The sequence below is a fragment of the Castor canadensis genome, chromosome 10 (genome assembly GCF_047511655.1).
Source record: "Castor canadensis chromosome 10, mCasCan1.hap1v2, whole genome shotgun sequence".
Taxonomy (NCBI): Eukaryota; Metazoa; Chordata; class Mammalia; order Rodentia; family Castoridae; genus Castor; species Castor canadensis.
Window position 1 is genome coordinate 59,517,218 of NC_133395.1, and position 13,020 is coordinate 59,530,237.

The 13,020-nt window shown below is 35.6% G+C and overlaps 1 protein-coding gene across 2 annotated transcripts in view; it reads left to right on the top strand.

Annotated features, from left to right (window-relative positions):
* Nucleotides 1-208: 208 nt before the first annotated feature.
* Nucleotides 209-13,020, top strand: part of Lrrc63 (leucine rich repeat containing 63) — a 60,115-nt gene continuing 47,303 nt past the window's right edge. The window contains exons 1-4 of one of the 2 annotated variants that reach the window (XM_074043369.1): nt 209-509; nt 1,091-1,255; nt 6,087-6,185; nt 12,315-13,010. In XM_074043369.1, coding sequence (XP_073899470.1) covers nt 1,141-1,255; nt 6,087-6,185; nt 12,315-13,010 — 910 coding nt within the window. In that variant the 5' untranslated portion in view covers nt 209-509; nt 1,091-1,140. Of the gene's footprint in view, nt 1,256-6,086; nt 6,186-12,314; nt 13,011-13,020 lie in introns of both variants that reach the window. The other variant, XM_074043370.1, reaches the window with a different exon arrangement.

Genomic DNA, 13,020 nt, shown 5'->3' on the forward strand with positions numbered 1-13,020 from the left:
CCTGCCCGCAGCCTCCCCTGCAGCGCAGCACAGCGCGGAATCTGGGCAAATGGGCGCGGCGCGCGCAGCGCGGAGGGGCGGGGCTTCGCAGGGGCGGGGCTCCGCGGGGATGGTCTCGTGGGGCTGCGCAGGGGCGGGGCTCCGCGGGGGCGGGGCCGCGGGGCGCGCGCGGATCCTCCCCTCGCGGGATTCCCGCCCGCCGGGACCTGCGGCGCCTGCGCCCAGGACTTACCCGCCCGGGACTGCTGGTTACTAGGGTCAGTCTCCAGGGCCTCAGGCTGCACTTTGCTGGCCGAGCTGGATGCTGCTTTAGGAGCTGCTTCCTGCAGGAACGTCGGCTACCTAACGACACCTTTACCTGGCCGCCCAAATTCCGGGAAAAACCAGATAGGAGATGAAAAGCTAGTTTGTTTGAGAAGCAGGTGGGTCCAGATGTTGATGCTACGGAAGGAAGATTGCCAACATCCACGGGAACGACCTGCAGGCGAGCGCTTGTGTGCAGTTTGAGGGTAAACCGCCCGTTTGTGCTCCCGGCTAGTCTGTCAGGGGACTGGCAACGTGCCAGTGCATTTTGGGGGTGCATCCTCTCTCAGTGCTAACTGGGATTCGCAAGGATTCTGGGAAATCTCATTATATTGAAGCTCATTAGTGGCTGAAATTTAAAACAAGTCATCATGGAAAGAAAACAACACATTTGGAAATGGTTAGAAGTGTGGATCTTCAGAGGCCTGTATAATAGAAGGATCTTTCACATCTATTTGACTAAAACTCGAAACTTATAGTGATAATCTTTTGGAGGTAGTGAAAGAAAGGTCATCTCTCCAGTTCAGAAAAATCACCATTTACTGGATGAAATAGCATGGACAGATCAATCTGTACTAACATGGGAAGTTTCAGAATGACCCCAATTAGTGATAATACATAGATATTTAAATTCTGTACTATTTATAAACCTAAAAATTTAAGAAATTTAAAAGAATTATTTTTTTACCCTCTTTTTCTTATAAAGAAATTCTGCTTGGACTCAGTATAGTATTAGTGCAGAATGATTTTCAAGATGTAATCTAAATTCTAATAAATTATTTTTCAGCAACAATTCAAACATACTCAAAACCTTCAAATCTCATTTCACCAATTCTTATGAAAAACAGTGATTATTGTTTATTAAAAATGCAGCAGCACCCACTACTTCTTCGAAGGCCCTTACCTCCAAAAATCCCTAAGGTGTCTTTATATAAGAAGAAAATCCAGACAGGTATGTGAATTAATCAGACATGTATATTAACCTTTATGTATTTTTCATAGCAATTCCTTGCCTTATATAGCTCAGAAACACAATAGTTAAGGACAATCACTAGTAAATGATAACTTAGAAATATTTGTTAAAGATGATAACATCTAATTGTCAACTCTACAAGCATTGTCATTGATCCTCATTTGTGGATTTGGTAAGTGATTTACTTATTGATAAAATTTACTTATAACCCCCAAATCAGTGCTTACAGCTCTTTCCCAGTCATTAATGGAAATGTGCAGATAAGTGAAAATTTGAGTCACTCAACACATGTGCTCCCAGCCAAGGTGGAATAGAGTTACCTCTGCCTTCCTGCTTCAGCTCACATATTGTGAACAAGTGTTTCTGTTCTGGTTTATTTAGTGCTGTGTTTCTTGGACTTTGTGCTTTTTGTTGGTGGTTTAATTGTTTAAAATGGCCCTATGCATAGTGCTGAAGTGCTGTCTAATATTCATAAGCACAAGAAGACTGTGATGTGCTTTCCAGCAAAAACACATAGTACATAAGCCTCCTTGGTGTACATAAAATGCTGTCGGCTGTGAGTTCAATGTTAATGAATAAACAATGTATGTTATATATTAATGAATATTTAATACCCATTTAGTAAGATGTCTTTAAATAGAAAGACATATAAACACAAGAATATGTATTGATTGGTTGACAAGAATGTTAAAAGCAGAGGCTAAAAGAATAGGGCCTCAGTGTTGGTAATTCAGTGTTTGCTGAGATTTTATAAAATACACAAATAATGAGAATTGACTATATTTATTGAGCATAGTGCTAGGTATTAGAGATAAAATAGTGAATAAAAACAGGTCCTGATAATCTCTTTCATTAGTTATGCTCTGGTGGGATAAAGATAATAGTCTATCAATCATATTAATAACTGTTAAATTACCCTGTAATATGTACTGTAAACGTAAGCCACTTTTATAGCTATAACTTTATATAAAATACTTCATCTTCTATTTGTGTATTTCTCTATTAACTCCTTATTATTTTAGAATATTTCCTCTTCCCTTCTCAATTTCCTCTACCATCTGTTTTTAGTTGTTTGCATCCTTTTAGTGTCAACATTTATGCTGTTAACTTGTTTTATAATACTAAATTTATTAACTCGATTTGTAATGTTAAATGCATTATCTTTTGACCCATATTAAATGTATTATCTTTATTATGTATGTTGATAATGTTAAATGTATTATCTTTTGTATTATCTTCTGACTACTAAAGATGTGCAGATCAACATACCTGTGCTGCCTCCAAGCCACTCTGCCACTTTCCCTCCCAACTGTTGTTATGTCATTTCTATATTGTCCTTTCTACACTTACAACCTGTTCTGTAACAATAATACCCACAGTTAGGCAGATTTGCTGCTCACTATCAGTTCTTTTGGTGGCACCAGGATTTGAATTCAGGGCCTCACACTTGCTACACAGTTACTCTACCACTTGAGTCACTACACCAGCCCCAGGTCCCTACCTTTTATAACTTTGCAAGACCTTTCAATTAAGTGCTCATTATGAGCTGCACTAAAAACGAAATCTTAAGTAATAGAACCAAACAGCCTAGAATGTACCCTATGTCCAATTAATGGTATAGAAAGAATGGGTTCAGAGATGTGAGAAAGCACTGAGGTAGGAATAGGATTGGAACTAAGACTTGAGGAATTAGTTAAAGTAGAATGAAATACGTTTAATAAGAAAGGAGACCTGTGTAGATTTTGATGGTGGATGTGAATACTAGAAAAATAGAAATTTAATATACTATAAAAAATAAGAAAAGATCATAGTGAAATATGTCAAAAAACAGGGAAATATGAAATTCAGAAGACAATTGCCATCTTCATTGAGAAGATTTATTTATGTACCTCCTCTCTCCACTCCCCTCTTTTTCCATAGTGCCCTATATTTCCTATCAAGCAATTATCATTCTCTCTTGTCACTGTTTACCTGCCTAGTTTCTGTATTAAATAGTGAGGTTTTTGCTGGTAGAAAGTTTTGTGCTAGATCATTGTACCCCCAGCACTATGTAGACAGCTGACATATGCTAGGTGTTAAATGTTTGTTGAATCAATTCATGAGAATAATAAACATAGATTGTAGTCATCAACGAAGGATGGTGGCATAAGGTATAAGGTTGACTTTGAAAGAGGAAAACTGTTTAAATTGGTTAGCAAAAAAAGGTATTCCACACAGTGTGATCAATGTGAGAATGAAGTTCAAAGTGAACAGTGTGGCCTTTGGTTATCAGTAATGATTGTAGTAACTAAGGGTTCTCACTGGAAAATAACAAGTCATCACATGGTAAAGTTAGATGAAGTGGACCCACTTCATCTTATATCAAGATATATTCTTATATCAAGTTATTCTTATATCTTCTTATATCTTATATAAGAATATATATATTCTTATATCAAGTTATCACTGCCAAGGTCCTGATAATTCAGTGGAAAGAGTATAAGGCAATATCAGAAGACTAAGGAGAAAGTTAAGCTAATGTAGTCTAGAATGATGGCAGTGAGAATAAGAAGGGAAAAGCTGTATTTTTGCTTTTAAATCATTTAACTGTTAGATGTAAAAGTTTAAATGCCTGTATGAAAGCACTTTATAAACTAAAACCACTGTGCAGTTGTAAAATGTTCTAATAAATATAATAGTTCTCTCTTATTAACTCATTTGTAGCAACACAGAACTGTACAAAATGCCCTAGAATGGGAGTCCTAGGATCTGAACTTGGGTCTCAGTTCCAACAATAATGTGACATATGACATTTGAAAGTCATTTAGTCAATGGGTTTTATTGTTCTATTCTGAAACAACAGAATTTAATTACATCCTTGGTTTTCAATATTTTTCTTCACTCTAAATCCCAACAAGAATAAGGTACAGATCTATCACAATAGTGTACTTTTTCAGTGATTCACATGGTGAAAAAGAAAAGAGAGCGTGCCCTCTTAAAGGGTGTGTGTGTGTGTGTGTGTGTGTGTGTGTGTGTTAGTGTATGTGTGTTGGGATGGGTGGGAGACAGGAAAAGATGAGGAATTAGACGCTCTAGATTTGATAGATGTCATTTGAATAAAGCCCTGAGATATCTTACTGATATGTGAAATGTGAAGGATAAGGAATGGGAGATGTAATTGGGGGGAAATGATTCCCTAAAAGATATCAATATCTCAATCCCTAGAACCTCTGAATGTTGTATTATATGGTAAAAAAATTGTATGGAGTTTCAGATATGATTAAGTTACGGACTTAAAGTGGAGGGACTATTGTAGATTATCTGGTAAACAAATGCAATCATCTGTATTCTCATAAGACACAGGCAGAGGGAAATTTCACAGAATCAGAGAAGAAGGCGATGTGAAGATGGAACAAAGAGAAAATTAAAGACAATGGTATTGAAGATTGTAATGGTGTGGCCACAAGCCACGGAATGCTAGCAGTCCCCAGAAGGCAGAAGAGTCAAGAAATGGATTTCCCAGAAAAGATTCCAGTGGGAGCATTGCCCTGATAACATCATGGTTTTCGGCTCAGTGATACTGATTTTGGACTTCTGGACTCCAGAACTATAAAAGAATAAATTTCTGTTGTTTTAAGCTGCCAAGTTTGTGGTAATTTTTTAAAGCAACCATAATAAACAAGTACAGGTGAAATTATTATTCTAGTTTGGAGTCTTTGTAACTAGACAACAGATCTTTAGAATATAAATGAGAACAGAAACTACTGCTGAGCGTGACTTGAACTTGATAAGCTGAAGGTGCTTAGAGCTTCCAAACTCAGATTTTAGAATTATTGTATATGGCAAATGAGTTAGAGTGAGGAGAGGGACGTTAACAGAACCCTTAGGAAAATTAAGTGGTGGACTGAGAAAGAGATTTACTTAGAAAGGAGAGATAAGTTGCCAGAATGGTAGGAATGGAAAAGTGATAGAGTGTTATCATTGAAGCTAAGAAAGAGTGGATTAAAATATCAAAAGCAAATTATAGGTCATAAAGGTTTGAAAAGTAAATACAAGAAGACTTGTGGTTTCAGTTTGCAAATGTAAAGAGATTGGAGGCCATCATTCCCATCATCAAGCCAAGGGAGAAACAAACAAAAAACCAAACAAGCTGATAATCAAGGACTATTTTCCAGTTTGTCAGAAAATTCAGACCCCATGTGTCACTGCTGCTCAAAGTGAGGACAGAGGAGGTCCACTTTGAGGGGCAAGGACATTGACTTGCACTCAAACACTGGGTCCTTGAGTCAGATGCAAAAAGATTTCAGGGGCAGTCAGAAGTGACAGTGTGTTCGCAGTTTATTAGCAAGTAAACAGAACATAGTACACACTCAAGTGTAGCGTGCATGCGTAAAGAGACATACCATCCTATCTTTAACAGAGTATATGTACATTTTGGGGCTGTGTTCTTGAAATTCTGACCTATGCTGGATTTCCTTCTACTGACCATATGGCCCAATTGATATTTTACTTTGGCTGTTCTCACAGCACCATATTCAAAAGGCTTTATTGTTGTGCTTTGTGACTTCAGATACTAAGGGAGTTAAGCCAAAGGTGTATAATCATTCACTTAAGAGATGCATTTGAAATTGCTAGAGACTTTTTAACATGTTTTCTTTTCAAAGTCCAGCGCTTTAATTAAGGTGTGTGCAGTTCTCTGTGGGATTTCATTTAAGTCTGAGGGCTATGTGCAGGAATAGACATAATATAATGTAGAAGGATTTATTTGGATATTTCTATATTTTTACTTATTTTTTGTTTTCTCATCTTCTATGTTTTCCCTATTTCACAGAGAAGACTACCATCCCAAAGTCTGGCGAGATAGTCAAACCTAAAAAGTCACAACTGAAGTCAACTTCTTGGAAACAGAAGATGCCTGAGCCAATAACTGGTAGGAACACTTACATGTTAATTTTAATGAATTGGTAGAGCTTGAGGGTTAAAAGGTTCTGGTAGTCCAGTCTTAGTAAGATCCCTACAGAGCCATGGGTTTTACCTTTAGAAGTCCTACCAAGTTCTTGTGGTGAAGACCAGAGAAAATTTTACTGGTGTTTGTTTCCTCAAGGAGAAGAGGGGAGTATCTATTTTAAAATACTCCCAGAGCATTCTCCATAACAAAGACATTCCCTCCAAATGAAAGTAGATCACCAGAACCTTATCTGATCTGAAGGAAGGGCAAATTAGACAACTCTAGCGCCTGTTACTCGTCATATCCTTGTAAGGTAGGAAGGAAGACTCTAAGAATCATTTATGAAAGTGAAAGCCCAGGGATTCAGGCCCACTCAAAAACTGAGGTTTAATCATATTACAGAGCATTTCTGATCCCTGCCACATTACCCCACATCAACAGTGTGCCAGTATAATAATAGTAGATTACAAGTGAGAGAGATGTAAGATGAAGACTCTATTCAATAAGGAGCTCATAGGGACACCAAAGACAATAGAGGAGAAAAACAAACAAAAGGAGAAAAGGAAGCTTAAGCCTCTGGCACCTACAGATACAACCATCAACATTTCTATTATTGATGCATCATGTTGGGCATTTAACAAAAAATTACAAAGCATGCTTAAAAATTAGAAAAAACAGTCTGAAGAGATAAATCAAGCATTAAAAACATACTCAGAAATGGCACTGATCTTGGAATTAATCAGAAAGAAAATTGAAAATAAATATGATATGTTTAAAATATTAATGGAAAAAGTAAACAATATATAGAAACAAATGCACAATGCAAGCAGAGATATGAAAACTCCAAGCAAAAACCAAAAGGAAATGCTAGAAATCAAAAACACTGTAACAGAAATGGAAATAGTCTTTGACAGGTTTGCCAGTAGCCTGGACACTATAGAGGAAAGAATCTGTGGACTTGAAGGTATTTCACTAGAAAACTCTCAAACTGAAATATGAAGAAATAAAAAGAATGAAAACAATTAAAAATAACAGAATATCCAGCTGCGTACCTGTGCCTCACGCCTGTAATCCTAGCTACTCAGGAGGCAGAGATCAGTAGGATCACGATTCAAAGCCAATCCAGGCAAATAGTTCACAAGACCCTATCTCAAAAAAAAAAAAAAAACACACACACAAAAAAAAGAAAAAAGAATAGACTATCCAAAACCTGTTACAACAACAAAAGGTTTAACATGTAATTGGAGTATTAAAGAAAGGAAAGAGTGAAGTAAAATGATTGAGAATTTTCTAAAATTAATGACAAGAGACCAAACTAAAGATCCAGAAAGCACAGGGAACACCTACCAGAATCAATACAAAGATAGATGATAGATTAGATATATAGATAGATAGATGATAGATAGATAGAAATGTAGATAGATAAAGACATAGATATACAAGAAGACTTAGGCATATCACAGCCAGATTGAAGACAATTAAAGACAAAAGAAAATCTTGAAAGAAACCAGAGGGGCAATAATATATTACCTATGGAGGAATAAGAATAAGAATACATTGGATTTCTTATGAGAAACTATGTATGCAAGCAAATATTAGAATGAAATATTGAAAGCATAGAAAGAAAAAATCAACAAACTAGAATCTCTAACCATTGAATTTCAGAAGTGAAGGAGAAATATAGACTTCCTCAGAAAACCAAAAATTACGGGAATCTGTTGCTCATACATCTGCCATGAGGAAACATTAAAAGAAGTTCTTTGGAGAGAAGGAAAATGAAATAGGCCAGAAATTCAAATCTCCCCACCCCCTAAAAAATTAAGAGAAAATGTCAGAGAGGGAATAAATGAAAGTAAAATAAAAACTTCTTTTTTTTTTTTTTTGTGGTACTGGGGCTTGAACTTGGTGCCTTCAACTTGAGCCACTCCGCCAGCTCTTTTTGTAATGGGTTTTTTTCAACATAGGGTCTTATGAACTATTTGCCTGGGCTGGCTTGGAACCATGATCCTCCTGATCTCTGCCTCCTGAGTAGCTAGGATTACAGGAGTGAACCACTGGTGCCCAACTAAAACTTTTATGTTTATCATTCTTATTTGATCTAATAGATGACTGTTCTGATCAAAAATAGCAGAAATTATTTAGTCAGTTATACCATAGGGATAAACAGCTGAATGACAGCAAGGTTTTAAGGGATGTGAGAGAGAAACTGGGAGCACTGTTAAAAGTACCTGAAATACCCAATACTGTAGTATAGGGTGATCTGAAAGCAGGTTATTTGCAAATATAAATTATGGAGTGTAAGGAAACTACTCAAAAGTTGTTTTTTTTAAAGAAACATAATTGATATGCCAAGACAAGAGAGAAAATGGAATAATAACATGTTTAATTAAAACCAGAAAGCAAGAAAAGAAGGGAAGATTTTGTTAAAGGAAGCAAAAGAACATAAATGAATAGAAAACTTTATGAACATTGCAGATATTAAGGCGATAATGTCAATAATTCATTAATAGATGTTCTAAAACATCTATTAGAAGACATAAACTGCCAGAGTAAATAAAAAAAAACAAGATCCAACTACATATTGTATACAAGACATTCACTTCAAATATAGAAACATAGATGAAAATTAATTGGAAAAAATATCATACTAAAGCTAATTAAAAGAACATTGGAGCAGTTAACTTCAGACATAGACAAGCAAAATTTATCTGAGATAAACCTAGACAATTTATAATGACAAAGGGGGAATTCTCCAAGAAGACATAACAATCCTTAGCTTGCATGCATCTAAAAGAGAGTCAAAAACTGATGGAATTGTAAGGAGAAATTGATATATTATTATAGTTGTAGTCTTCAATATCCTGTTATCAGTAATTGATATATCCGTCAGGCAGAAAATTAATAAGGAAATAATTAAATTGAATTGCACCATCAGTCAACTGGATCTAATTGACATTTATAGAATATTCTCTCTACCAACAGCAGAATACATATTCCTCTCTAATCCCATGGAGCATTCACCAGATCTAATGCATTCTGTGTAAAAAAGCAAATATTAGCAAATTTATAAGAATAGACATCAAAGTATATTCTCAGAACACAATGAAAGTGAACTAAAAGTCACAGGAGATATTTAAAAATATTTTGAGTAAAAGGAAGTGAATACAATATATCAAAATTAGAGCAAGCAGCAAAAGCAGAGTTAGAAGATATGTCTGTTATTGAATGCACATACTAGGAAAGAAAGAATGATCTATAATAAATAATCCAAGATTTTACCTCAGGAAACTAGAAAAAGAAAACTAGTATAAATCTGAAGGAAAAAGGGAAAAAAAAAGAAATAAGAATTAGATTTAAAAATCAGTAAAATTTTAAAAAGTAATCAGTTGAGAAAACCAATGAAAATAGAAGCTGACTGTTTGAAATATTAATAAAATTGTTAAAAATCTATCCAGGTTAACTAAGAAAAAAATAAAAAGAACAAATTCTAATATCAGAAATGAAAAAAGGGCCTCCCTTCTGATCCCATGGTCATTAAAAAGAGAATAAAGGAAGCCAGGTATGGTGTTTCACACCTGTAATCCCAGAACTCAGGAGGCTGAATCAAGAAGGTAGTGAGTTCAAGGCAGCCTGGATTACATAGTGAGACCCTGTCTCAAAAAGGAGTGAGAGAGACAGAGAGAGAGAATGAATAAAGGAATACTATGAACAGCTCTAGTTCCACACAGAACATTTAAGGAAGAAATTACACCAGTTATCTATTGTCTGTCCCAGAGAATAGAAGCAGAAGGAATACTTCCTAAATCATTCTATGATGATAGCATATCCTAATATCAAAAACAAAGATACTGCAAAAAAACCCCTGCAGACCAATATCTTTCATGAATATAGATACAAAGTTCCTCAATGAAATATTAGTATCCAAAATAATTTAAAAATAATTATATACAACAACCAATCGGAATTTATTCTAGATATGCAAGACTGATTCAGCATTCAATAATTAATTAATCTAATCCATTACATCAATAAGCTCAAGAAGAAAAAAAATCACATGATTATATCAATGGGTATAGAAAAACGTTTGTCAAAATCCAACACAGAACAATGAAGAAACTCTCAAAAAACTAGGAATGGTTGGGTATTTCCTCAGTTTGATAAAGAACATCTGAAAAAAAAAAACTACAACTAACATCATCTTTAATGCTGAGTACCTAGAAGACTTCCCATTAAGGTCAAGTACATGGAAAGGATATTCCTCTCACTACCTCTATTCAACATTGTATTAGAAACTTCTAAGTAAAGCAACAAGAAAACGGATGAAATAAAAGCTGTGCATGTTAAGAAAGAGGACTGTCTTGGTTCACAGATGAAATTATTATGTGTGTCAAAAATCTAAAAGAATTAACAAAACATGTTAGAAGTTATAAGCAATTGTAGATTTGTTGCACAAGGATGCAAGTTAATGGACAAAAGTCAATTGTTTTTCCATATATCAGCAGTGAGGAATTAGAATTTGTTTAAAACACTACAGCATTCATTAATTCCACCAAATGACATATTTAGGTATAAATTAAACAATATATGTGTAGGTTCTACATGAGAGAAACTACACAATTATGAAGAAAGAAATCAAATAGGATTTAAATAAATAGATACTCAATGTTCACAAATAGGAAGACTCAATAACGTTTACATGTTAGTTATTCTCAACTTGATCTGTTGATTCAATGTTCTTCTAGTCAAAACCCCATCAAGTTACTTTGTATATATTACAGAATAAAGTTAAGTTTGTATGAAAGGGCAAAAACCTCAAATGGCCATCATAATAGTGAAAAATAAGAGAGAAACAGGAGTCTTATTGTACCCAACTTCAAGACTGTAGTAATAAAACTACTGTAATTAAATTAGTGTAATTAAATTGCTGCAATTAAGTTAGTGTTGTATTGGCAAAAGAACAGTCAAATAGATCAACAGATGAGAATACAGAGCCCACGAAATGCAGTCAACTGACCTTTGACAAAGGAGCAAGAAACAATTCAATGAACAAGATAGTTTTTTCAACAAATGGTACAGGAATAGCAAGGCATACAAAAGCTAAACCAACCACAACAAGAATCCAGCTGGCCGTGGTGGCACACGCTTGTGTTTCCATCTAGTCTGGAGACAGAATTAGGAGGAGTACTTGAGCTCAGGAGTTCAAGGCCAGCCTGGGCAACACAATGAGATCCTGGCTTGAAAACAAAGAATGAAACTAGACTAGACATTACAACTTTAAAAATATTGACACTAAATGTACAAAAGGCTTATCTGGTTCACTGAAGCGCCTAAGAACGCTGGCCCAGTGGATTTCTGGACATAGAGAGAAAAGAATTCTTATTGCTTGTGGTAACTTGTAGTCAGTATCAGAATGTTCTCATGTTCAAAAGGTACTATTTTTCTCATTTAGCATTGAAAAGAGATGTTAATCTTTGTTCAAAACATTCAGATAGGGGAAAGCTAATGATGAAATAGCCAAACTTCATCAAAATAATTTTTCCATTCATATTGCCAGAGTTTGAGTGGCAACTCCTCAAAATTCTCCCCTAGGTCCTACTCTTTTCTTCACCATCTGTGTTCTTCTGAAAGCAACTGTATACCCTTTTTAGATCTAATACAATTTGGCCTTTCACTTCTCCAATTGTTCACGCAAACTTTTTTTTTTTTTTTTTTTTTTTTGGCAGTATTGGGTTTGAACTCAGAGCCTCATTCTTGCTAGACAGGCGCTCTACCACTTGAGCCACTTCTCCAGCCCTGTTTGGTGTTGGGTATTTTTGAAAGAGGGTCTCATGAACTATTTGTCTGGACTGACTTGAAACCTCCATCCTCCTGATCTCCGCCTCCCAAGCAGCTAGTATTGCAGGCATGAGCTACCAATGCCTGACCTGTTCAAACTTTATCCCCATCAGCTTGATGACAGTTTTGGTAGCTGAGCAAGTATAAACATATTTTTGAAGGTAAGAGAGGTGTGAGTGGATAAAGAAAAAATTATGGATGCTAAGACAGTAGGATTTTTTTTTCATATATTGATAAATGTAATATAATTTTCTCTTTTTTCTTTTTCATGTTTAGCCACGTCTGGAAAAACTGAAGCACTCCATGTAAATTTCAGTGAAGAGGAAATCACTTCAACTGAAAAAGGCGAAACTAGTTTTCTGGATGTCACTCCAGGAAGAAAATCAGGAGTACCTATCAGAATCCAAAATATATTACTTGATCATCAAGTACAAGAAACAATGACTGTGATTTCAACATCCTATAAATCTGCTGTCAATATCTATTGGCACATTCCACATATTGCTCTTGGTTCCTTTTTTTTCCCGAGAAGTCACTCTGCTTCTAGTCGAGTTTTTTTGAAAGAATTTAAAAAGTTAAAAAGAAAGCTACGTAAACAAAAAAAGATTCGCATTGGTGAAAATTTAGAAGACATTTTAAATTTTTCCTCAAAGTTTTCCAAACCTTTAGCTGATTCTTGCTTGATCATTGCTGCCCAGTTAAACAAAGAGCACCCTAAGTATCATTGGCCTTTACCAAAGACCACACACTATACTCATGACCTCCCTCCCTCTCAGAGAGGGCGCAGTTCAACATTGCTAAGCCACAGGCCTAGTAGTATATCTACTAAAGTAGAATCACAGAAGTCTGGACATTTCCAACAAGAGACTAACGTTGTTAATAAAATGGCATTAGGCATTGCTCAGTTTCCAGGAATCCTTGATCTACCAACACAAACTTTACCAAGAAAACCTCGAAGACAATCTCAAATAGGTAAATATAA